The sequence below is a fragment of the Eschrichtius robustus genome, chromosome 3 (genome assembly GCF_028021215.1).
Source record: "Eschrichtius robustus isolate mEscRob2 chromosome 3, mEscRob2.pri, whole genome shotgun sequence".
In the NCBI taxonomy this organism is placed as follows: Eukaryota; Metazoa; Chordata; class Mammalia; order Artiodactyla; family Eschrichtiidae; genus Eschrichtius; species Eschrichtius robustus.
The window spans coordinates 25,066,923-25,089,748 of NC_090826.1; the positions used below are offsets into that span (position 1 = coordinate 25,066,923).

Genomic DNA, 22,826 nt, shown 5'->3' on the forward strand with positions numbered 1-22,826 from the left:
AACATGTCTCTTCCTGTTTAAAATCCTTCAGTGATTTCCCATTGTACTTTAAAAAAAATCCAGACTGTCTCCTGTGAAAACAAACTGTCTAACCCTAGTCCTCTTCAAGTACTGCCTTTAGCAGGCAGTAAATTATATCTAGCTTAAAACATTGTTGTGTCTTTTTTTTTAAATTAATTAATTAATTTATTTGGTTGCGCCAAGTCTTAGTTGCGGCAGGCGGGCTCCTTAGTTGTGGCATGCGAACTCTTAATTGCGGCATGCATGTGGGATCTAGTTCCCCGACCAGGGATCAAACCCGGTCCCCCTGCATTGGGAGCGCGGAGTGTTAACTGCTGCACCACCAGGGAAGTCCCTGGTGTGTCTTTTTTATGTATTTATTTTTACAGTTATCTTCTGCTTAAGACAAGGGCTGCAAGTTTTCTATTTACAGTGCTGTTATAAAGTTTCCCTTTTAAGTAGGACTTTTTAAAGCAAAAATTCAGATATTAAGAAAAAGTTTAAGTAAAAAAATAGCAGTTTATAAACACACGGAATAAAAATTGTGGCACTATTATATGAATGAATGGCACTTGGAAGACACTGATTTAGAGCAGTGGGGATATTATTTTAATTTGGTACTGTTCTCCTGTGAACCAAAGAAATAGAAATTAACAAAGGCCCCTACTTCAAGCGCTGCCCTCCAGAAGCCTTCTGCAAACCTTCAGCATTGCCGTGTTTAGCCTAACTCCCTCACAGAGGCAACTGTCCCCAACCCTGCAAGCAGTATTGCTTTTTTTTAAAAAATTTTTTTAATTGAAGCATAGTTGATATACAATATTATATAAATTACAGGTGTGCAATATAGTAATTTACAATTTTTAAAGGTTATATTCCATTTATAGTTACTATAAAATATTGGCTCTCTTCCTCATGTTGTACAGCAGGGGTCCCCAACCATACTCCCCACCCGCCCCTCGGGGCCGCACAGCAGGAAGTGAGTGAGTGAAGCTTCATCTGCCGCTCCCCATCACTCGCATTACCAACTGAACCATCCCCCCCACCCCGCCATGGAAAAATTGTCTTCCGCAAAACCGGTCCCTGGTGCCAAAAAGGTTGGGGGACCGCTGTGGTACGGTGTATCATTGTAGCTTATTTTATACATAATAGTTTGAGTATTGCTTATTTTTGAACACAGGGTTTGGCTTTACATATCTTTATTCTTGATGCTAGCCTTCCTCATAGAGGTCTGAGGACTTGATTTAAAGAGGGAAATGGGAAGCTTCCACCATATTACCTCATTATTTAAATATAAAGCAAAAGAAGGGCAACCCATAATCTTAATACTTTACCAGAATCTATATTATTGTGGCACATATTTTCTTCTAGCTGTTTTCAAATGCATGTTTTACCTAGATGTAATTAAAATGTATGTATAATTTTGTTTCCTGTTTTTTACTTTGTCATAGCATCTTTCCATTTTTGACACATAGTCTTTTTTTTTTTAATACATTTATTTATTTATTTATTATTTTTGGCTGTGTTGGGTCTTCATTGCTGCACACAGGCTTTCTCTAGTTGCGGAAAGCGGGGGCTACTCTTTGTTGTGGTGCGCGGGCTTCTCATTGTGGTGGCTTCTCTTGTTGCGGAGCACGGGCTCTAGGCGTGCGGGCTTCAGTAGTTGTGGCGTGCAGGCTCTAGAGTGCAGGCTCGGTAATTGTGGCGCACGGGCTTAGTTGCTCTGCGGCATGTGGGATCTTCCTGGACCAGGGCTCGAACCCATGGCCCCTGCATTGGCAGGAGGATTCTTAACCACTGTGCCACCAGGGAAGCCCACCACATAGTCTTAATAATCTCATTTTTAGTGGCTATGAAATATTACATCAGGTGGATGCTGAGGAATTGCTTTTCTGAAGGCAGTAGAGGATGTACTTAAGAACCTGGGCTGTGGAGACAGACTGCCCGGGTTCTAATCTCAGTTGGGTCACCTCCTCACTGTGGAACTTAGGCTAATTACTAAACTTCTCTGAATCTGTTTCCTTTATAAAATGGGAACAATAAACATCTACTTCATAAGGTTCTTAGGATGAGGAGATGCACATAACACTCTTGAGCACAGTGCCTGCATACAGCAAAGCCCAGTGCGTGTCAGCTACTAGTAGCTGTTGCTTAAAAACAGAGGCTTTATTATCACTGTGCAAGAGGTGCACAGTGCACCTCTTGCACTGTTGGTGGGAATGTAAATTGATACAGACACTATGGAGAACAACAGTATGGAGGTTCCTTAAAAAACTAAAAATAGAACTACCATAGGACCCAGCAATCCCACTACTGGGCATATACCCTGAGAAAGCCATAATTCAAAAAGAGTCATGTACCACAATGTTCATTGCAGCTCTATTTACGATAGCCAGGACATGGAAGCAACTAAGTGTCCATCGACAGATTAATGGATAAAGAAGATGTGGCACGGATATACAATGGAATATTACACAGCCATAAAAAGAAACGAAATTGAGTTATTTGTAGCGAGATGGATGGACCTAGAGACTGTCATACAGAGTGAAGTAAGTCAGAAAGAGAAAAACAAATACCATATGCTAACACATATATATGGAATCTAAAAAAAAAAAAGCTTCTGAAGAACCTAGGGGCAGGACAGGAATAAAGACGCAGACATAGAGAATGGACTTGAGGACATGGGGAGGGGGAAGGGTAAGCTGGGACGAAGTGAGAGAGTGGCATGGACATATATATACACTACCAAATATAAAATAGATAGCTAGTGGGAAGCAGCTGCATAGCACAGGGAGATCAGCTCTGTGCTTTGTGACCACCTAGAGGGGTGGGATAGGGAGGATGGGAGGGAGATGCAAGAGGGAGGAGATATGGGGATATATGTATATGTATAGCTGATTCACTTTGTTATAAAGCAGAAACTAACACACCATTGTAAAGCAATTATACTCCAATAAAGATGTTAAAAAAAAGAAAAAAGAAAAGAAAGAGGCTTTGTGGTCAGAGACTGGGTTTAAGTACAGACACTGGGTTCAAAAAGTTCTTTATATATTCTAGATATCAATCTCTTATCAGATATATGACTTGCAAATATTTTCTCCCATTCTTTGGATTGCCTTTTCACTCTGTTGGTAGTGTTCTATTTTTATTTTTCAGATTTACATTAAAAAAATTGTGGTGAACAAACACATGAAACTTACTGTCTTAACCATCTTTAAGTACAGTTCAGGAGTGTTAAGTATGTTCACATACTAAGTATATGATAGTGTCTTTTAATGTACAAACATCTTCCATCATGATGAAGTCCAACTTCTGTATTTTTTTCTTTTGTTTCCTGTACTTTTGGTGTTATGTTCAAGAAATCGTTGCCAAATCTAACGTCATGAAGCTTTTTCCTTCTGTTTTCTTCTAAAAGTTTAATAGTTTTAACTCTTACATTTAGATCTTTGATCCATTTTTTGAGGGTTTTTTGTTGTTGCTGTTTGTTTGTTTGTTTGTTTTAACATGGTGTAAAATAAGGTTCCAACTTCATATTTTTGCATGTGGATATCCAGTATCCCCAGCACCATTTGTTGAAAAGACTGTCCTTTCCCCATTGAATGGTCTTGGCATCCTTTTCAAAAGCCATTTGACTGTACACATGAGGGTTTATTTCTGACTCTTCTTCATTCCATTCCATTGGTCCATTTGTCTGTCTTTTTGCTAGAGCCACACTGTTTTAAATGCTCTAACTTCATAGTAAGTTTTGAAATCAAGAAATGTGAGTCATCCAACATTGTTCTTTTTCAAGTTATTTTGGCTCTTTGGGGGTCCCTTGAGATTCCATATGAATTTTAGGATGAAATTTTCTATTTTTGCAAGAAATGTCATTGGGATTTTGGAAGGGTTGCATCAAATCTGTAGATTACTTTGTGTAGTATTGACATCTTAACCATATTAAGTCTCCTAATCCATGAACATTGATGTTTTTCCATATATTTGTGTTGTCTTTAATTTCTTTCAGCATTGTTTTGTAGTTTTCAGTGTACAAGTATTTTTGCCTCCTTGGTTAAGTTTATTCCTAAATATTTTATTCTCTTTGATGCTATGGAATTGTTTTGATGCTATGGAATTGTTTTCTTAATTTTCTTTTCGGATTGCTAATTGTCAGTATATAGAAATGCAACTGATTCTTGTGTGTTGATTTTGTATCCTGCAACTTTTCTGAATTCACTGGTTAGTTCTAACAGTTTTTTTGTGGAATCTTTTAAGATTTTCTACCTACAAGATCATGTCTACAAACAGGCAATTTTACTTGTTTAGTAGAGCTAGATTTTTAACTGTGATTCTATTTGTATGTTCCAGGGGTTTTTCATTCTCTTTTAACCTTTTAGGGGTTAAATGGTATTTGTCAGATTCCTGAAGTGGTTCTGTGGATATCTCACTTCTGTGGGTCTTTGGTTGTTTTTGTATTGCTTGATACACCTGGTGCAATTAGTTATTGCTTTGCTTCTAAAGCTGCTTGGAGATGTGTATTTCAGTTCGCCAAAATAATTATTAAGGATCTGCTAGGCATGAGGTGCGTTATGACCTGCTTAGTCAACCCATTATCCTACCCTCTGTCGCTCTTCACTTAGTAGAGAAATGGTCTGATGAACAATGGCAGTAATAATCATCAACCTTATTATTTTTAAAGTACCTTTGTGTATATGAACTTCTAACTCATGAGTCCTCTTTGATTAAAAAGTGCTCCAGGGAGCTGAAACTGTAAAAACTTCCCCCTTGATGCCCATTGTTTCTACTAAGATATCATCTAGCGTCATTGTCTTTTCACCTTGTCGTTAATCCCTTTATTATCTTTTATGCCTTATATTTGTTTAGTACTTACAGTTCATAAAATATCTTCTTTTTTTTTTTCTTTTTTTTTTTGGCCACGCTGCACAACATGCAGGATCTTAGTTCCCCGACCAGGGATCGAACCCATGCCCCCTGCAGTGGAAGCGTGGAGTCTTAACCACTGGACCTCCAGGGAAGCCTCAAAATATCTTCATTTTTTATTTTGTTTTATCCTTACACAATCCTGTGTGGTAGCCAGAGTAGGCATTATTATCCCACCATTTTACACCTTAGGAAAATGGAGATTAATAGAAATTGTCTCACCTGAAGTCACACAACTATAAGAGATAGTGCTGAAATAAGAACCCAGTTCTTCAGATTACTAACCCAATATTCTTTTCTATACCACACTTCTACCATTAATTCATTTAGCTCTTCAATTATTTATTTACTCAACAACTATGTATTGAGTGCCTCATACTTTTCTATTGTGCATTGTGTTAGGTGATTGACTTATCAGGTCTTATAAGGTCACTTTTGGGCCAGTTTTTGCTCTGTTACCAGCTACCCTTAGTAATCATCTGATGTTATCTATTGATTTTTTAAATTTTCAAATGTGTTTCATTTATTTGTTTTACGTGAATTTGTATTCCTTAAATGTATTTCACCGAGCTGATAAAGTGAAGTGCTCTAGGAATATGCTCTCTATTGATCTGTTTTTGTTCACAACCATAAATCAAGTTTCCAGGCCTCCTGTTTCTTCCCCCATCTAAATCTTTGATTCCAGCAGGAGGTTGGCTTTCCTTATCAGTAAAAACTTCTACCTGAGATGGATATTTTGGAGTGTGCGAGAGTGGCAGATTTGGACACCTGTTCCAGCACTAGTTGGCTCTGGGCCATCCAGAATTAGAACCAGAAAGTGAAAAACAGTCTACTGGGTTCTCATCTCTGCTTCTTTACAAGACTGCTTCATTGTCCCACTTCTTTCTGCAGTCTGGTAGAAGAGAATGTCTAATGTAAAGTCTCTAAGACAGGAGAAGGTGCTAGGCATGTTGGGAAATCAGGAAATGGCCAGGATAAAGAAAGGGTGTCACCTGTTTCAAATAGTGCCTGGCACATATAGGCATGCACTTTTGAATTGATAGAGTCCATCATATGTGACATGTGTAACTCCTCCGGTTCCTTCACTCAGTGAGGCCTGCCCTCAGTTTGGAGAGTAATAGGGACTGACTCCTGCTGCTACTGGTGAGTAGGGGCAGGAGTAAGAGATCTTTCTAGCCCTGAGCCCCCACCTCTTTTTATCAAACATACATGAATTGAATGCATGTCCTTGTCCAAAAATCTAGTACGTATTGGTTTAATTCTATGCAATACCTATTCAGTACCATGACGGTTTTCATCCCAGTGTCTGAAAATTATAAGTCATTTTTGTTGGACATAATTAGAACCAGGAGGAAGCTGTGTGTTGCAAATGGAAATGGGCTATGAAGAGGTTGATAAAATAGGAATAAAGGTTTTTGTAGTGAAGCCCTGGATAATCTTTCATGAACCTGTGGTATGTGCTTTGCTAGTAGCCTCTTTCACTTATCATATGCCATCATGGGTCTTTCTGAATCAGGCTATATTATGAGGAAGCATCTGCTTTGGGGATCAGGCTGCTGACTTACTGTAATGAAGTTTAGCTATATTTGATCCAGAATATAATTTTCTTCTTTTCATGTGGCTACTATAATTACTCTCTGCTGTACTATATTTAGAAGAACAGAAATAGGAATATCATCCCCTTGGCTGCAGTGCTGGCTCTGTTCTGTTCTCCAGACAACTTCTGGTGCCTATCTGAGAGAGAGGTTGCCAGTCCTGGGCCTCTTCTGCTGGAGCACAGAGAGTCGTCCAGTGTAGTCTGCTCGAAAGCCTTCTGGATTCTCCTTCTTCTATGGAATAAAGTCTGAGTTCCTTTAAGACTCTTCACAATCTGTCCAACATCCCAGCATCATCTCTCACCAGTCCCTTCCCTCACACACTGTACTCCAACCTCATTCATTAAAAGAATTTCTATTGTGTGCCAAGTTCTGTTCTAGTCATTGCAGCAACAATAGTGAACAAATCAGGAGAATCCCAGTCTTCATGGCACTTACTTTCTAATGGGAGTCACAGACAATGAACTAGTAAATAAATATAAAATAATACTAATATTTCAAGTACTGAAAAGTGCTATGGAGAAAAATCAATTTGGTAATGAGAGCTAGGGAGTACTAGAATAGGGGTAAGGGGGTAGCTGACTTGCCATTCTAGATAGGATGGTAAGGGCAGACCTTTCTCATAAAGCATCATTAGAGTGGATCTTTGAAGGAAGTGAGAAAGCAAGCTACTCAGGTAAGTGGTGAGAGAACATTTCAACAAGTACAATAGTTGGATATTGGGAGTGAGCTTGGCATGTTTAAGGAACAGTAAGGAGGCCAGTGTAGCTGGAGGAAGTGAATGAGTTAGAGGAAACCAGGGCCTTATAGGAGAATCTGAGGACTTCAGCTTTCACTTAGAGTGAGATGGATGTCATTAGGCATTTTACTAGAGGGACGACATGATCTGACTTATCTTATAAGATAATTATTCTGGCTACTGTATGGAAATTAGATGGTTAGAAGGGAAAAGTGGAAGTAGCAAGCTAGTTAATAGATAGTATTAGTAATCCACATGATCAAGTAAATGAGGCCTAAGAACTGACCATAAATTTGGCCATGTGGAGATCACTGGTAACTTTGACAAGAGCTGTTTCAGTAGAGTGGTGGGTTGACAACCTGGTTAAAATTGTTTAGGAGGGTTGTTTTTTTTCAAAATGGGAACTATTATAGCACATTTGTTTATTTTGGGGAATGAGCCATTAAAGAAGGACAAGTTGATGCAGGAGAGAGGGGACAATTCCTGGACCGATGTCTTTGAGTAGGAAAGAAGGGATGGGATCCAGTACAAGGTAAGTATGCCACACAGGATCTTCCAAGCATTTGCTTCATTCTGTCTTCCATCTGGCTGGAAGGCCCTCAGTTCCCTTCTTCCGTCAGCACTACTACCACTACTCCACCTGCCAAAGTCATATTCATCCTTCAAAAGCACAACACATTACATATCCTTCATGAGGCCATCCTCAAATTCCTCAGACATAATTGATTTCTTTCCCTTGTGTGTCCATGGCATGTTGTTTGTACTTTTCTTACATCACTTCCATGGACTGCCTAGTATCTTAATTAATCTTTCTCCTTGATTAGTGTATCCCTTGAAGGCTTCTGTTCCCTGATTTCTAATGTCATTCAAGTACTATAAGAGACAAATTAGTTAATAGATATTCCTGGCTCATAGAATGTACTCAACAAATATTTGTTGAATGAATGTACTGTATGGTTATTGGGAGTTATTCTTTCCCTTGTTTGATGAGGTTGGCTCAGGTTTGGAGGAATGGTGCCAGTCACCACTCCTGAGCTACTGAATGTGTTTACTTTGCATGCAACTATAGCTTTGCACTAGTAGGTACTCTGTATTTGTCTGAATTCTATTAAAAATGTGTTCTTATCTCCTAAGCAACACTGTATGTAACTATGGCTCTCTAAAATGCTTTATAGGTAGTAAAGTTCAGTAAATATTTGTGAGTTGATTAATAACCTTCTCCCTCTGGTCTTACCCTTTCCAAGCTATGATAAACTGGTGCTTATAGGCAAATTCTAACCAGGAATCACCCTCTATCCTACTTTATAAAAATTAACCCTAGAGAATCAGTTTGAGAATCAAATTATCTCTTGAGAATCAATCATTTCTCAAGAATAAGAGAATAAATAACCAGTGCTTTCTCAAGAATAATTCTTAAGAATAAATAAAACAGAATAAATGCTTGCTTGCTTGATTTCTGGCTAGATCAGTGCCTTTGGGCTAGAAACTGCTAAGTTAGGTGCTGGCTTTAACACACAGAGCTAAAAAGAACATCTAATTTAGGGCCCAGCCTGAGTCAAATCCAGGTTCTACCATTTGGGCAAGTTACTTTATCTCAGTAAACCTCTCTGAAGTTATAATTTTCTTTCCTGAAAATACAGAGATTATTATGCCCACTTAATAGATTTGTTTTGAAGGTCATGGGGTATGTGTGCAAAGTGCCCAGCCCAGCATCTAGAAAATTAGGTACTCAGTAAGTGTTAACTGCTGTTACTCCCCTTTCTCAGTTTTTGTTTTTGTCTCACGCTGGGCCGCTGCTAACCTTTTTTTAGAACTATAGAGAAAGTGGATGGGCTAGCTGCTGTAGCACAGGATATGTGCTTCTCAGAGAGAGGTTTTGAGCAATGGCTTCTTTCCCCTGCCCCTCCGGCCTGTCTACCATGAGCTCACACTTCTGGGTCATTACCCTTTACCTTATGCTCCTCTTCCCCAGAATGTAGTCAAGGGACCAGAAGCTAGCTTCACCTCTGACTTTCCAGCTTCACCTCTACTCCAACTCCCAGCTTTCCTCTTGAACTACAACATATGAAGTAATTTTTGTTCTCTAGCTCAAGGTTAGAGACAAAATGAAAATGATGCCACCTGCTGGAGAACTAGATTTCCTTTATTCGGGTTGCAAAAGAGCTTTTACATCAAGATTGAGGTCTAGAAAGCCATCTTCCCGAGTCGTCCTTGCTACCTAGAGTCAACGTTCTAGCTTGCCAGGGTTCTCTAGTGATTTGCTTTTCTCTTTCCTCCTTCTGAGCCTGTATCATTGAGAAAGTGGAAATAACGCCAAATTCTGAGTTAGAAAGTGTAACATTCTTGTCTTGTCTTTGGTCACTTCTTTGAGTTGCAGTTTTCACCTCTGTAAAATAGCAATAATAATTCCTGACTTCTGACCTTACCAGATTATTATTACAAGATACGAGATGCAGGAAGTTTGATAAACTAAAGTGCTATTTGTTTGTAAGGAAGTATTATTACTTTCCTTTCTCATTTATGTATCCAGGCTGGGCCAGTCTTGGGGGAATTGGTGCCAGACTCTGCATCTGCTTGTTTACTTTCCCAGGACTCTGTCCTACCTAAGGGGCAGAGACGGGTGAGGCTGCCAAGCCCATGTAGCCTGTGATTGACTTCCATTATCTTCCCATCTAGGAAACTGCAACACCATAAGCCAAACCATGGATTTGCTGACTCTCAACTTCTCCCAGCCATGGTTCCTACAGCTTGATAACTTGGGCCTGGGAAGCTTTCCCTCTCTCTACTCCACTGGAGACTCCAAGAAAGAATTTTGGTTTAATCTCCTCTCAGAACTTTGACTCATCTGCTGTAGATACTTGGCCAGATTGTCAGAACATTCTGGGAGTTCTCTGAAATAAGAGAATAATACAATACTTCTAGCTACCACTGAGTTCCTACCATGTATCAGGCACTATAGTTAGTACTTACCATGTTTAGTCCTCATAGCATCCTTTGAAGTAGGTATTTATTATTTGTAATTTACTGAAAAGAAAACTGAGGTTCAAAAAAGTCTTGGGACTTCCCTGGCGGTCCAGTGGTTAAGACTCTGTGCTTCCAATGCAGGGGGTACCGGTTTGATCCCTGGTTGGGCAAGTAAGATCCCACATGCCACCCGGCGCGGGCCAAAAAAGAAAAAAAAAAAAGTTAGGTCTTTTGTTCTAAGTCACATAGTTAGTAAGTGGCAGAGTTGGAATTTGAACTTAATTCTTTTTTTTTTTTTTTTTAATTTTTTAAATTTATTTTTGGCTGTGTTGGGTCTTCGTTGCTGCATGTGGGCTTTCTCTAGTTGCGGCGAGCGGGGGCTACTCTTCATTGCGGTGCATGGGCTACTCATTGGGGTGGCTTCTCTTGTTGCTGAGCACGGGCTCTAGGCACGCAGGCTTCAGTAGTTGTGGCGCATGGGCTCAGTAGTTGTGGCTCGCGGGCTCTAGAGCACAGGCTCAATAGTTGTGGCGCACGGGCTTAGCTGCTCCGCGGCCTGTGGGATCTTCCTGGACCAGGGATCGAACCCGTGTCCCCTGCATTGGCAGGCAGATTCTTAACCACTGTGCCACCAGGGAAGTCCCTGAACTTAATTCTATCTTATTCCAAAACTGTTGTTCTGACCACCATATACCATGAGGCCTCCCATCACTATACAGGAAGAGGGGCCACGTGCAATCAAGGAAAACTCAGGAGATTTCCAGTCGTATGATCTACATGCAGATCCCAACCCTGCCTGTGTGATCTGGGGCAAGTGGTTTTCAACTTCTCCAGCCACAGATACTATCTCTTCACCACCATGTGACATAGGTGCTATTCTTATCTCTGTTTTACATTTGAGGAGACTAGGCCTCAGTGAGGTGAAATGACTTGCCCAGGGTTACAGAAGAGTAATAGTAAGTGGCAGAGCCAGAACTCAAGTCTGGGTCTAACACCTGGTTCTGTGTTTTGTCCACCATTTCTCACAGCCAGCTCCCAAGACCTAGTCTGTCAGGCAGACTTACAGCTCTCAGGATGTTGGATGGAAGCCTAGTAGGAGGGGCAGGAGCCTTGCCCTCTTCTACTCTCACTTTCGCCTCCCATAATCTCTCCTTCTTAGAAACCTTACTGAGGCAATATACACATTTGCAATTCAATGAAAAGGTTTATTCAGTGCTTACAAACTGCTCCAAGTACCCTACAGAAGCCTGGGGATCAGGGTCTCAGCCTTTGTGTGCGTTTGTGCTGTTAATTTGGTGGCATAGTGTGGTGGGAATAGTGTTGAGAAAGTTCTTTCTGAGCTTTTTTCTTTATCAGTATACTCTTGTAAGGTTGGTTGCGAAAGTTAGAGATGGTAAATATTCAAGGGCAGCAGGTGGGGCCTTATTAACTGATGGCGGTTATTTTCCCTGGCAGCAGGGTCTAATAGAAACCAGACTGGGAGTCAGGAGTCTTAAATGCATTACTCTCATATTCTTGGGCATGTGAAGTACTGTCTCTAGTCAGACTAGGTGATCTCTAAGGACTCCTTTCAGCTTTAATATCCTGTGCGTTTTAAAAATGAAAGTAATAGGGAATTCTCTGGCGGTCCAGTGGTTAGGACTCAACGCTTTCACTGCCACGGCCCGGGTTCAATCCCTGGTCGGGGAACTAAGATCCCGCAATCCGCGTGGCACGGCTGAAAAAAAGAGAAAGAAAGAAAGTCATAAATGCTTGTTTAAAAAAAAAATGAAAAAGGACAGCGGAAGACCTCAGCTTCCCTGTATGCAGTTCATTCCTGAGGTAACACTTGTGACTGTTTGTGTCCTTTCCATTGTTTTCTGTGTATTTTAAATATATACAGGTATGTTAAATATACATATTATATTATGATTTAATGTACTAAATATTATAATTTATATATGTAAATATATATAATACATATGATATGCATGTATATGTGTGTGTGTGTGTGTGTGTATAAACATACACACATATATTATGTTACATACCCTGGAACCTAGAATACTTACTGCGTTATGACTTGATCCTTTTTCGCTTATTTTGAGCACTTTTTCTTGTTAGTACTTAAAGATGTAATTTGTTTTTTTAATTACAATGTTTTTTAATCTATTAAGTTATCCCCTAATGATTACAGGCCATGATTTTTTAAAGCAAATATACACATACAATGTTGAGTTTTTATTTTATTCATTTATTTTTTTTTAGGAAAAAAAGAAAAAGAAACATAGAGACAGGAAGTCATCTGACTCTGACAGCTCAGACTCTGAGAGTGATACAGGCAAGAGGGCAAGGCACACGTCAAAAGACAGCAAGGCAGCAAAGAAGAAGAAAAAGAAGAAGAAGCACAAGAAGAAGCACAAGGAGTGAGAGTGGAAAGAGTGGAGGGGGTGGTGGAGAGAAGGAACCAGGAGCCTTGTGCCTTGAAGCGCTGGCTCCTGGAAAGACTCAGTAGTGAGAATATGGCCTTCCACCCCATTGACTTCTCTCCCATGGGAGATGGCTTCCCCTCCTGCCACAGGCAGGTTTGGGAGATATCAAAAGTATCTGCCTGAATGAGTTGTCTTCTTCATTCCAGTCCCTTTGCAAGTGACCCCTGCAGCTGACCCATTCATTCACCCAACAGCCTTCATTCAGCAGGAGGTCCTATTACCCTCTTCCAGCTGCCACTGCCAGAGCCAGACTCCTATACAGGAGTCCAGGCTAGAGCCACAGGTACTGCTGTGGAGGTGAGTCTGGCTGTAGTTGGAGAACGGAGTGATTGGCCCCTCCCTGTTGGCCTGCCTTGGGCTGATTGGCGGGTGATCTCTGCTGCATCCAACACAGGGGCAGAGGGAGACTGGCAGTACTAGGGAGAACATGGTAAGAAGTGGTGCTCACTTTTTCCATTCCCCCTAACATGATTCTACTATGTTAGAAGTGACAGCCAGTGGTCACAGCCAGAAAACCATTGTTTGCAGTGACTGAGCTTTGTGTGTGATGTTCCGCCCGATCACTGAACCAGACAGCTCAAGCCAAGATCATTGCTTTACTTTGTATTTACTACAATGTGAATCAGTTGGTTCCATTTCAGGTCTCTGCTTAAATTCCTGGCCCTAAATGGAAGTGTGCTTGGTTTTAAACTTACTGAGAGTCCTTATTGGTATAATCCCTCTTCCTGTAACTTACAGACTTAAAAGTCACTGAGGCTGCATTAGGTGACAGAAAAACATTTAACATGTTACCTTAGACCTTGGAGAGCAGCCCAGCTAAGGTACAGTGCCAGAGGCACTAGCAAGTCACAGCCTTCTTAGATCACTTATAAGCCCTCACTTCTGTAATGATTAGATGACCTCTCCCCCAGGGCTGATTAGAGAACCAGTAAGAATTTGAACCATGAGTAATGGCCTAGCACATAGGCAGACGCTCAGCCGTCATCTTCGCCAGTGGGCATTTTCTCCCACTGCCACTGGCACAAGCCTGGATCCTGTGTCCTAAGCCTGTGTTCTGGAAAGAGAGAGACCACAGCATTCCACAGAGAAGAGCAACTGTCCAGACCCAAAGGCATTCAGTGCAGGATGGACCTGAGGTGACAGTTCAGAAGCCCCGCCACTGAGTGATTATTCCAGGTTGGACTAGCTCATTTGGCCATAGGGAGGGGGCAGTGTAAAGGGAAGTTGTAGGTACAGCTGTTTTATTTTTTGTACGTGTAAGGTGATCAGCTATCACTGTCCCTGAGACTGTCCATTTCAGTCTCTCATCCAGTGGTTCTTCCTGAGTGGCAGTCATTTCTGCCTACTCTCTGACACACACAGAAACTGAGACTCCCAGAATCATGTCACCAAAAGCAAAAAGGCAACTGGGTGGCCTAGGTGCTGCTTTATTGACCTCAGAGCACCCTTTGGGTGCAGTTAAAAAAACAAACATACACAATGAGAACAGAACTGGATCCAGGCTGGTGCCACCTGACCCCAGGAGAATTTCCCCAATCAAGGTGGATTTATACAAAATGCCAGAGGAAAAAAATGAGTCAATCTGGTGCTGAGTCCAGGAGTAGCCAACTGGCAGAGGAGCAGTTGTTGAGGGAGTGGGCAGGTCATGCCCCTTTCTCATAAGTGCGAGTGCAAACTGCACTGCAGTGGGTGAGTGTCTGGAAGAAAAGACAGAGTCAGGTTAGGGCAGGGGTGTGGACACAGAAGGTATTGGGAATACTCTCCACTCTGATGGGGAGAGCCCTCTACCTTCATGCTAAAAATTTTCATTTACTGCCTACCTACCATGTGCCAGGTACTTTACATGTATTTTTTCCTAATGCTTACACCAAGTCTTCTTTTTTTTTTTTTTTTGCCATGTCACACGGTTTGCGGGATCTTAGTTCCCCAACCAGGGATTGAACCCGGGCCACAGCAGTGAAAGTACCAAGTCCTAACCACTGCACCACCAGGGAGTTCCCCCAAGTCTTTAAGTTAGGCATTGTAATTCCTCCTGTAGAGATTTGGGGAAATGAGCTTTCAGGGAGGAAGTAACTTGGTCAAGATCCCAGAGTGTTTCTCTTTCCCTTGTACCGCTCCTCTCCCTTCATCTTTAGTGCCTAAGATGGTGCCTGGCACATAGTAGACAAACAGGTGAATAAAAATGTCCAGAGGCTCTTGGGAAAGGACTTTACTAGGCCACCAACTCTCCATTCTTTCCCTAACTTAGGGTAGTGCCAGGGCCAGAGGCCTGAACCCCCAACATCCTGCCTGGTATCACAGAGCCAGGCCCATGGTTTCACCATAGCTCAATTGCCCAGTGAGTATTTGGTACTGTATATCACATTCCCACCAGAGCTAGGTAACTCATTATTAACTCTGCAGGGCCCCCTGCCCCGTGTAAGTGCAAGAATGCAGTGAGCAGGTTACACTGACCCAAGAAGGTCTGCAGTGAAGATGCTGAGGCGAAAACCTGAGGCCCTACAGAGTAAGGAGGCAGAGATCACGGGTGGCTGCTGTCTCCACCCCTGGGGGTGTTCAGTCAAGGCTACATTCTTCAAGCGAAGTCCCCAAGTTTGTCCCTAAACAGACAGATCTGCCAGCTTGTTTGTCATTTCCAACCCAGGCCTTAGGTACTTGTAGTAGGCCAGGCATGGAAAGCTCTGAGAGGAGGTGAGCCTGGAATGAAGTAGAAATGACTGTGCTGTCAGTTGGGGCCCCACCCATCACCAGCCTGTCCCTGCCCAAAGGCTTGGGAGATGGGAGCCTCTCCTATGGGCCTGGAATCAGATTTGGCCATGCTTTCTACCTCTCCCTGGGGCAAGGCAATGCGGCAATGCAGAGGATGAAACTAAGGCCATGGAGTGTGCCTACTGTAGTGGTCCCACACCAGTGATGCTTTGTGCTCTACATCCACTGTGTCCTTCAGACCTCCCAGCAGCCCTACAAGGTTGGTGTTATTAACACCCACTTTACAGTTGGACTTGGAGAAGGTGACTTGTCCAAAGTCATGCACCCTATAAGCTGCGATTTAAACCGAGGCTTGTGCAAGTCCAAAGCCACTACATAGAAAATTCCTACCTAATACCACCCAGGCCTGCCTCCACCCTCCATTGTTCCAGCTTCCATTGGTCCCACTGATGACCTTGGCTTTTCACAATAGGCTTGGCTGAAGGGGCAGTAGAAACCAATTGGGTGAGGCTCCAGAGTTACCCATCTTACCAGGATGAGTTTCCCAGCAACTACTTCCCGCACAAGTGTTGTCTCTTGTCCGTTCCACTTCTGCGTGTGGACGAGTTTGCCTCCATCCAGCGTCACAACGGACTGTGGAAAGAGGGTAGAGGCCTGAGCTGAGATCTGAGCTAGGATTGAGGGGCAGGAAGGGGTCTGGTCACTGGGGCCACAAAGGACCCAGCCTCTAACCCAAACTACTGACGGTGCTAGGATCAGAGATCAGGCAGCCCACCTCCAACCTAGCCCCATAGGATGTCTAGTTCACCACTGCTGCTTGGCCGGGGGAGGGGCCTTCAGCTGTTGGGCGAGTAGGGAGAGGCAGACAGTACAGTGGAGAGGAACAGCCTGGCTCTGAGAAGTGCCACCAGCCTTCAGGATGGGCACTTATCCCATACTCTAGGTGATGCCCACAGCCCAGTCCCACTAAGATACAGAGGGGGGTACCAGCCTAATCCCTGGGAAAGACTGGTGAGGAGGAGTAATCCTGAGACTCTCCGGCCAAGTGGTGATCACACATAATGTCTAAAAGACCCTTGGGGACGGGAGGTATTGGAAAATTGGACCCTGCCCCGTATTCCTACTCCTCTTGGTCCATATCAAGTGACCCCCTTTGGCTGACAAGTGGGCAGCAACTGCCAGGTCCTGGGACTGCGGGCCCTTGGAGTGTTCCACAGTCCTGGTCAAATGTCCACTTAATCTTCTGGGTGCTGCCAGCCTGCATCAGCTGGCTCTCATTTGGCAACTCTCCCAGGTCTCTCTTTAGAAATTTGGGGGCTCTAAGCCAGGCTAGGGTACCCTGACTGACCAGGGTTCAGCAGAAGAGTCTGCAAAGGCTGTGTGTATGTGCTTGGGGCCAGTGGGTCGGTGGGTGTGCACCCTTACCACCACCTTCCTCCTCATTCTCATTCCCCTAGCTTTTTGTCCATTCAGAGCAGGTTATGTTTAGCCTAGGCATCCCAGAGAACTACTGTTGTGTTTAACTGGGATTCTTGTCCTTCAAGAAGGTAGGCTAGTTCAAGGAGGTAAAGGCATGTGGTAGGGCAGGCACCTCTCTCCAAGGTAGGCTGCCATCTTTGGGTACCATCCCATCTCTGCTGCCAGCTTCCTGTATGATCCTGGGCTGGGCTCCAGCTTCCTCCACAGGGAGGAGATTAGACCCTCTCCTATCCTTGGGAGCAGCTGTGAGGAAGAAGAAACAGCTGAGGAGCTGAATGGAAAGGTCTGGTGGAAAGGTACTGCTATAGGTACACCCTGTTGAAGGCAAAACCCCTTAGTTCTCTCTCTTCCATGCCTGGCTCAGTGGCTGGGAGGCCTGAGGCAAGCTGCCAAGACAGCCACCACCGGGTGCCAAGTCCTGAGACTGGGGGCAGATGTACTCTCCCTCCCCAGAAGGAGAGGGGCTAAGGCTTGGTGAGAAGACACTACAAACACACCAAGGACAACGCTCCATCCAGAATATCCAGACAAAAGCTCCATCCAGCTTTTCCTGGCTGTAGGCTGGCAGCATTGGAAATGGTTTCTCAGGGTCACTGGCCAAGCCCTGGAGGTGGAGGCTGGAGAAGAGGAAGCATCTGAGTAGGCCTCAACCTCTTGTCCCCAGCTGTCTCCTTGGCTCCTGAAGGCCAGGATGACCTTTCAGTGGAGGACCTTGACTTCTGGGCATTGTTCCTAAAGCACCTGAGGTCACAGCCATGTCCACATAACTCCCCCCATCTATGGAAGGGGAAAGAAAGCCAGAGCTGTTGCATGCCATGCACAAGGTCACCCAGCTGGAGCTGGCATAGACAGTGAGGTCAGACTATCCTGGCTCTGTGCTGCCCACTCCCAGAGGCAACAGGTAGATGCTTCCCAAGATGGGAGGGAGGAGAACAAGATAGGACTAACATGCATTTAGCACTTGGGACATCCCAGCACTGCACAGGCGTTATGGACCTCATTTGCCACTTCAATCCCCCATGATAGCCTACCCCTCAAGGTGCAATAATAGGGCGCCACTCTATTCCCCTTCAGGGCCTTCCATTCCCCATGGACCCTTCCTCGACTCACCTTGACCTTCCTGTCATCTGCTGTTGTCTCATCGAACTCCACTCCTAGCTTGAAGCTGATCTCCGTGTTCTTAAAGGTGCTTTGTGTTTTTATGGTGATTGTGTCCCCGTTCACTTCGATGATTGTGGTAGGCTTGGTCATGTTGGCCACCTGCCTGTTAGCAAAACCCACACCTGAGGGCAGAGGGAAGGGTATGAGTATGAGCTGGAGCGAGAGGCAGGGTACAAGGAGCTCAATGACCAACTCTTAGGCCTGGATGTGGGGAAGGGGGAAAAGAGGGGAGAGAACTTTCAAAGACTTTGCATGGCTGTTTGTTAATTGTCTTCCCGTTAGCTCTGTGTGGTGAAGAGACATTACTGATCCCATTAGACAGATGAGAAACTTAATGGACAGGCATGTCTCACAGCAAGTCAGTGGCAGAGCTGAGATTAGAATAAGCTACTATTAAGTGCTTTCTGTATGGTAAAAACTACACGTGTAATCTCATTCAGTCCTTCCAGTCTCCCCGAAGGATTGATGCTATTATCTCTATTTTACAGATGCAAAAACTGAGAATGAGTTGAAGCCCAGGGTCAAAAATCTGGAATTCAAATCCAGAATGTTCAACTGCACAGCTCACTGTACTGCTCATCTATAAAGGCTGGAGCGCAAGGCTCCCTTCCAGGGCACCTGAGCAGCTTTCAAGGCACAGGCTGAGGGAGAAAGAAGTAAATGTGGACTTTGCCTTCCAGAGCCTATGGACAAGAATTTTCCACCTTTGAAAGTTTTTACCCTGAGATGCACTGGTGCTCTTGTCCCCCACGTATGGTAACAAAGACATTTTCAAAGCCTCTTAACCATGATCTAGGAGGTAGGCAAAAGGGAGTGTTTGTCTATGTGTGCAGATTTAGGAGAGGCCTAAAGTGGTAGGCAGTCAGGACTCCAATCCAGGTCTCCTGGTCTAAGGCTCTGTGGGAACTCCCCTCCTGACCCAAGCATGGCTTCCCTGAGTGCTGCAAGAGAGTGTGGAAGAAAGAGCCCTGCAGGTTGTGGCTTTCCTGAGATCTGTCCTTTTGCCTCCAACCTCCCCCTCTGCTCCCAGCAGCCTCTGCTGAGCTGTCCTCCAAGGGCAGAGGCTGAGGTGAGGTTGTGGGTGGAAAGTCTCCAGATGTGCCTGGCTATATGGGTTGTTTTACTTAATGTTTATTACAGCCCTGAATGGTGGGTTTTATTATCCCCAATTTACAAATAAGGCTTGGAGAGTGAAGTGACTTTTGCCCAAAGTCAAAGGGTAAGTGGTTGACCTAGATTTGAATTTAGGCTCTAAAACTGTTCACTCTTCCTCCTGGGCCGTCCTGCCTCCCAGCATGTACTTCATCTGTGCCCTACGGCCACCAAGTGTGCCTGAGATAACTGGTACTAACTAGGCTAGGCCTCTTTGTCCTCTGAGAACTCTTGGTTTAAAACAAGAGGGGCACAGGCAGCTGTGCTGCTGCTGGCCCACCCTGCCTGGCTACTGAGGGACTTGGTCTTGCCCCCTGTTATCAGAGTGAGTCAGGTCAATCCCACTCCCCAGCACAGAGCAGGGCCTTGTCACTGCACAAGGAGCTCTGTTTACTTAGGACCTACCCAGAGGTGTGGAGCGTTTGAGGAAGGAAGGCATTGTGGAGTGGGTGAGAGACTCAGCTAAGAGAAAGTTACAGAATTAGGAGTCTCACGAAGAGATGGGTTCTACTTAGAAACGAAGCTGAAGCTATTTACTGAGAGCTAAGGAAGGTCTTTTCCCCCCCATGGGTATCTCATTTTTTCCATGTGTACAACAAGCAGGCTAGTTGGATTCTCAGCCCCCTAACCCAGGTTGGGGCAAAATAAGGGAGCAAGGGTGGTAAGGATGGCACGACTCACTTCAGGGACCCAGGTCTTCAGTTCTAATGTCTGCTGGGAGACACTTGGGAGAGGAACTAGCTCTGGGCATTCCACCTTCCCCGACAGCTGCCCAGGGTCCCCTACTTCTCCAAGAATTACTACCTTCCTGGAATCATTGGGCATAATGCTCAGCATAGAGTAGAGGCAGTTGAGCACTTTGGCCTTAAAAGCCAACACTTGTGGTCCCTATTTCAGGGGTCAGGAACAGGTGGGAGGTGCCTGGAGTGGACCCCCCACCCCTTCTTTGGGTAATCCAGCCCCCCTTCCCTGGGAGGAAGGCATGGAACCTAGCTCAATCATGAACAACATTCTAGTTTTCCCTATCCTAGCCTGGGAGACTAGGATAATCTCATAGCTGGGGATTCCAGAGAAAGGATATCACCCTCTTTGTCTAGCCCATATTAGAAGGGGAAGGGCTGAGGTCAATGCTTAGTTAAGCAGTTCTTACCACTCCCACCCCCGGGGTCCATAATGGGAACTGCTCTGGGTTGCCTATCTAGAAATCTAGGTTTTCATATCAGCTCTGCTGTGGAATTGATTTGACAAGTTTCTACTCTGTCTGGGTCTTGGCTTCTTCATCTGTTGAACCAAGGCACAGGGACCTCCAAAGTCCTCCTCTGCAGGATTCTTTGAATCTTCATTCTCCCCCGTCCCAGCCTCCTAGACCAAAGACCCTCCCTGCCTTTACCAGGTCTTGGCTTTGCTCCAGGCCCCTTAGCTGTACCCCTCCACCAGACACCTCCCCAATGAGCAGTTATCCTTGGGTTGCAGCTGGTGATGGGGCCTCTTGCCCTACCCTACCACTAGGCTGGTTGGTGAGAAAGAGGGCACCCTCCAGCGACAATCCTTTACCCTAACTAACCCAACGTAAAGGGGCAGGGGTTGTTGCTAACTGTGCAGGCCCCTGTCTCAGCTCCTCATACCCTGTTCAGGGCTGTTCCCCCTTCCATCTTCTTTCTCCTGGGGATTCCCTACTTTAGGCCATAGGACACTTCCCATCAATCTGCTCCCTTTCACTGTTCAGTCTCCAGTTCCTAAACCACCCATGCTCCTCTTCTTTTCCTCCCTCCCCTCCCGTTTTATCCAAACCTGCCCCCTACCTCCAGATCAGAAGCCTTTCTTCCCCGAAAGCGCCTCCCTGCCCCCACATCGACCGACACGGCTGCCTCCTTGAGCCTCCTTGCCTGGGAATCCCTCTTGCCAAGTTCAGAACATGAAAGCCCCCTCCCCGGAATTCCCTGGCGGTCCAGTGGTTAGGACTCTGCGCTTCCACTGCAGGCGGCAGGGGTTCCATCCCTGGTCGGGGAACCAAGATCCCGCATGCCCCGTGCCGTGTGGCGGGCGCGGAACTGGGAGAGACCCCTCCCAACAGGCCTCGCATGCCCTAGCGCAGGCTGCCACCTTCTCCGCATCCCCGGGTTCCCCAACTTTTACCAGGAGGGATGCAGCAGGCGTGCAGGGTAGTAGCCACAGCTGGAGCGCTGCTCCGACCCGGCACGCGGCCAGCCCATCCCCAGCCCAGCATCCCGAGCGGCCCTCACCGATTGACCTCATGTAGTCATCGAAATTCTTGCTGTCCGCTAACTTCCAGGTGCCCACGAAGGCGTCCACCATGGTGAGGCTGGGCTAGGCTGAGAAAGAGACGACAGAGCACGCGTGCAACGGGACCTGCGACTCCCAGCCCGCGCTGCCGCTTTAAAAGGCCCTTGCATCACGTGACGGAGCGTGGCCCACACCCCGCTCCCGAAATAGGAAGCCCCAGGCTGGCGCTAGCTAGCCTGGGGCTGGCCGCCCATCCCCCAACCCGCCGGGGGGAGGGGGAAGGGGCACCCGGTGGCTCCCGGCTCGCCTACGTCAGCGCGGGTCCTGGGGGTCCGAGTCCCTGCCCCGGGCTAGTAGGACCTACTCCCTTCCCTGGCCTCAAGGCGCTCTTCGGAATCTAAAAAGAAACGAGTTGAGGGCACGGTGCCCGTGAGCTGGGGCGCACGCCAGGGACATCTTCCCTCCCCTGGTCCCTCCCCGAGCTTGAGGTCAGAACAGAGATGAGAGTCTAGAGGAGAAAGGAAACTTTTGGGCTGATGCCCACGCCGGGAAAGCTCTGGCCGACTCTTCGCGGCGCAAGCATCTCGGTCTTCATTTTACAGGTGAGGGGTCCAGGGCTCAGAGGGGGACTGACAAGGTCGCAGGAAATAAGGAGTGAGTTGGAGTCCATATGGCGAGCCTGGTCTAGCCGGCCCCAGACCCTGCGCTCTGCCGCCACTCCCCACTGCCCGGTGGAGGGGAGAGTCACCGGGGGCAGCGAGTGCCCTCCGCCTGCTCCGGGCAAAAGCGTGACCCTTCCCGTCGCCACGCGCCTGCTCCTTACGTGCTCGCCCCTGCCTGCGGAATGTCTCCTGCGCGAGCCTTTCCGCCCTGCGGTCCAACTACCCCTCCACCGTGCCAGTGCACCAGGCTTTTCTGACCTCTACGCACAGCTCGGAGCTTTTGCTCCAGTCGGCCGTTCCCTCCTCACCCGCCTTCAGAAATTCTGTCCTTCCAGCCAGCTCTTCCAGGCTCAAGGACAGCTCCCCGTTCTGCCTGCCTGCTGCGGCCCCCACCTGCCGCCCTTCTCTGACCTCTGCACACTGGCAGGCAGCCGGCACTTTCAGAGACCGGCAGTCACCTACCTTGTTTGACACTACAGTTTCCAAAGCACTTTTAATAACAATTAAGATCCACCTTGTATTGCTGTTTATTGCATGCTGAGGGCTTTCAGTGCATTGTCTTATTGAACTTTTAAAACAAAGTCCCTGAAGTAGGTGTTATTATTATCCTTTTCACAGATGAGCATACTTGAAGCTTAGAGGAACCCATTCATTTCTTAATCCAGCAGTTATTGAAGCACCTACTTTGTGCCAGGCCCTGGGCTAGGCTCTGGAGAGACAACCACGAACAAGACAC

The 22,826-nt window shown here is 45.7% G+C and overlaps 2 protein-coding genes across 4 annotated transcripts in view; one reads left to right on the top strand and one right to left on the bottom strand.

The window, feature by feature from the left end:
- Positions 1-12,807, top strand: part of ZCCHC17 (zinc finger CCHC-type containing 17) — a 54,468-nt gene extending 41,661 nt beyond the window's left edge. The window contains exon 8 of the mRNA XM_068539357.1: positions 12,460-12,807. Within this exon, the coding sequence (XP_068395458.1) occupies positions 12,460-12,621 (162 nt within the window). The 3' untranslated portion in view covers positions 12,622-12,807. The remainder of the gene's footprint in view (positions 1-12,459) is intronic.
- A 1,256-nt stretch (positions 12,808-14,063) lies between these two features.
- FABP3 (fatty acid binding protein 3) lies at positions 14,064-22,417 on the bottom strand. Of its 3 annotated transcripts, XM_068539358.1 has the most exons (6): positions 22,252-22,290; positions 21,740-21,825; positions 21,428-21,517; positions 17,982-18,154; positions 15,924-16,025; positions 14,064-14,380 (listed from the first exon to the last, which is right to left on the bottom strand). In XM_068539358.1, exons 3-6 carry the CDS (start codon positions 21,498-21,500, stop codon positions 14,327-14,329), a joined length of 402 nt encoding a protein of 133 aa, XP_068395459.1. In that variant the 5' UTR covers positions 21,501-21,517; positions 21,740-21,825; positions 22,252-22,290; the 3' UTR covers positions 14,064-14,326. The 3 variants fall into 3 exon arrangements, with proteins under 3 accessions (XP_068395459.1, XP_068395461.1, XP_068395460.1); XM_068539360.1 differs by lacking the exons at positions 21,740-21,825; positions 22,252-22,290 and adding an exon at positions 22,399-22,417; XM_068539359.1 differs by lacking the exon at positions 21,740-21,825 and having other exon boundaries at positions 22,252-22,317.
- Positions 22,418-22,826: the final 409 nt, after the last annotated feature.

Excerpts from the sequence above, each read along its gene's own strand:
- FABP3 (XM_068539360.1), bottom strand. The coding sequence starts at position 21,500 with ATGGTGGACGCCTTCGTGGGCACCTGGAAGTTAGCGGACAGCAAGAAT. Across the intron at positions 16,026-17,981 it reads CAGATGACAGGAAGGTCAAG|TCCGTTGTGACGCTGGATGG; the intron begins GTGAGTCGAGGA and ends CTCTTTCCACAG. Across the intron at positions 14,381-15,923 it reads TTGCTGGGAAACTCATCCTG|ACACTCACCCACTGCAGTGC; the intron begins GTAAGATGGGTA and ends CTTTTCTTCCAG.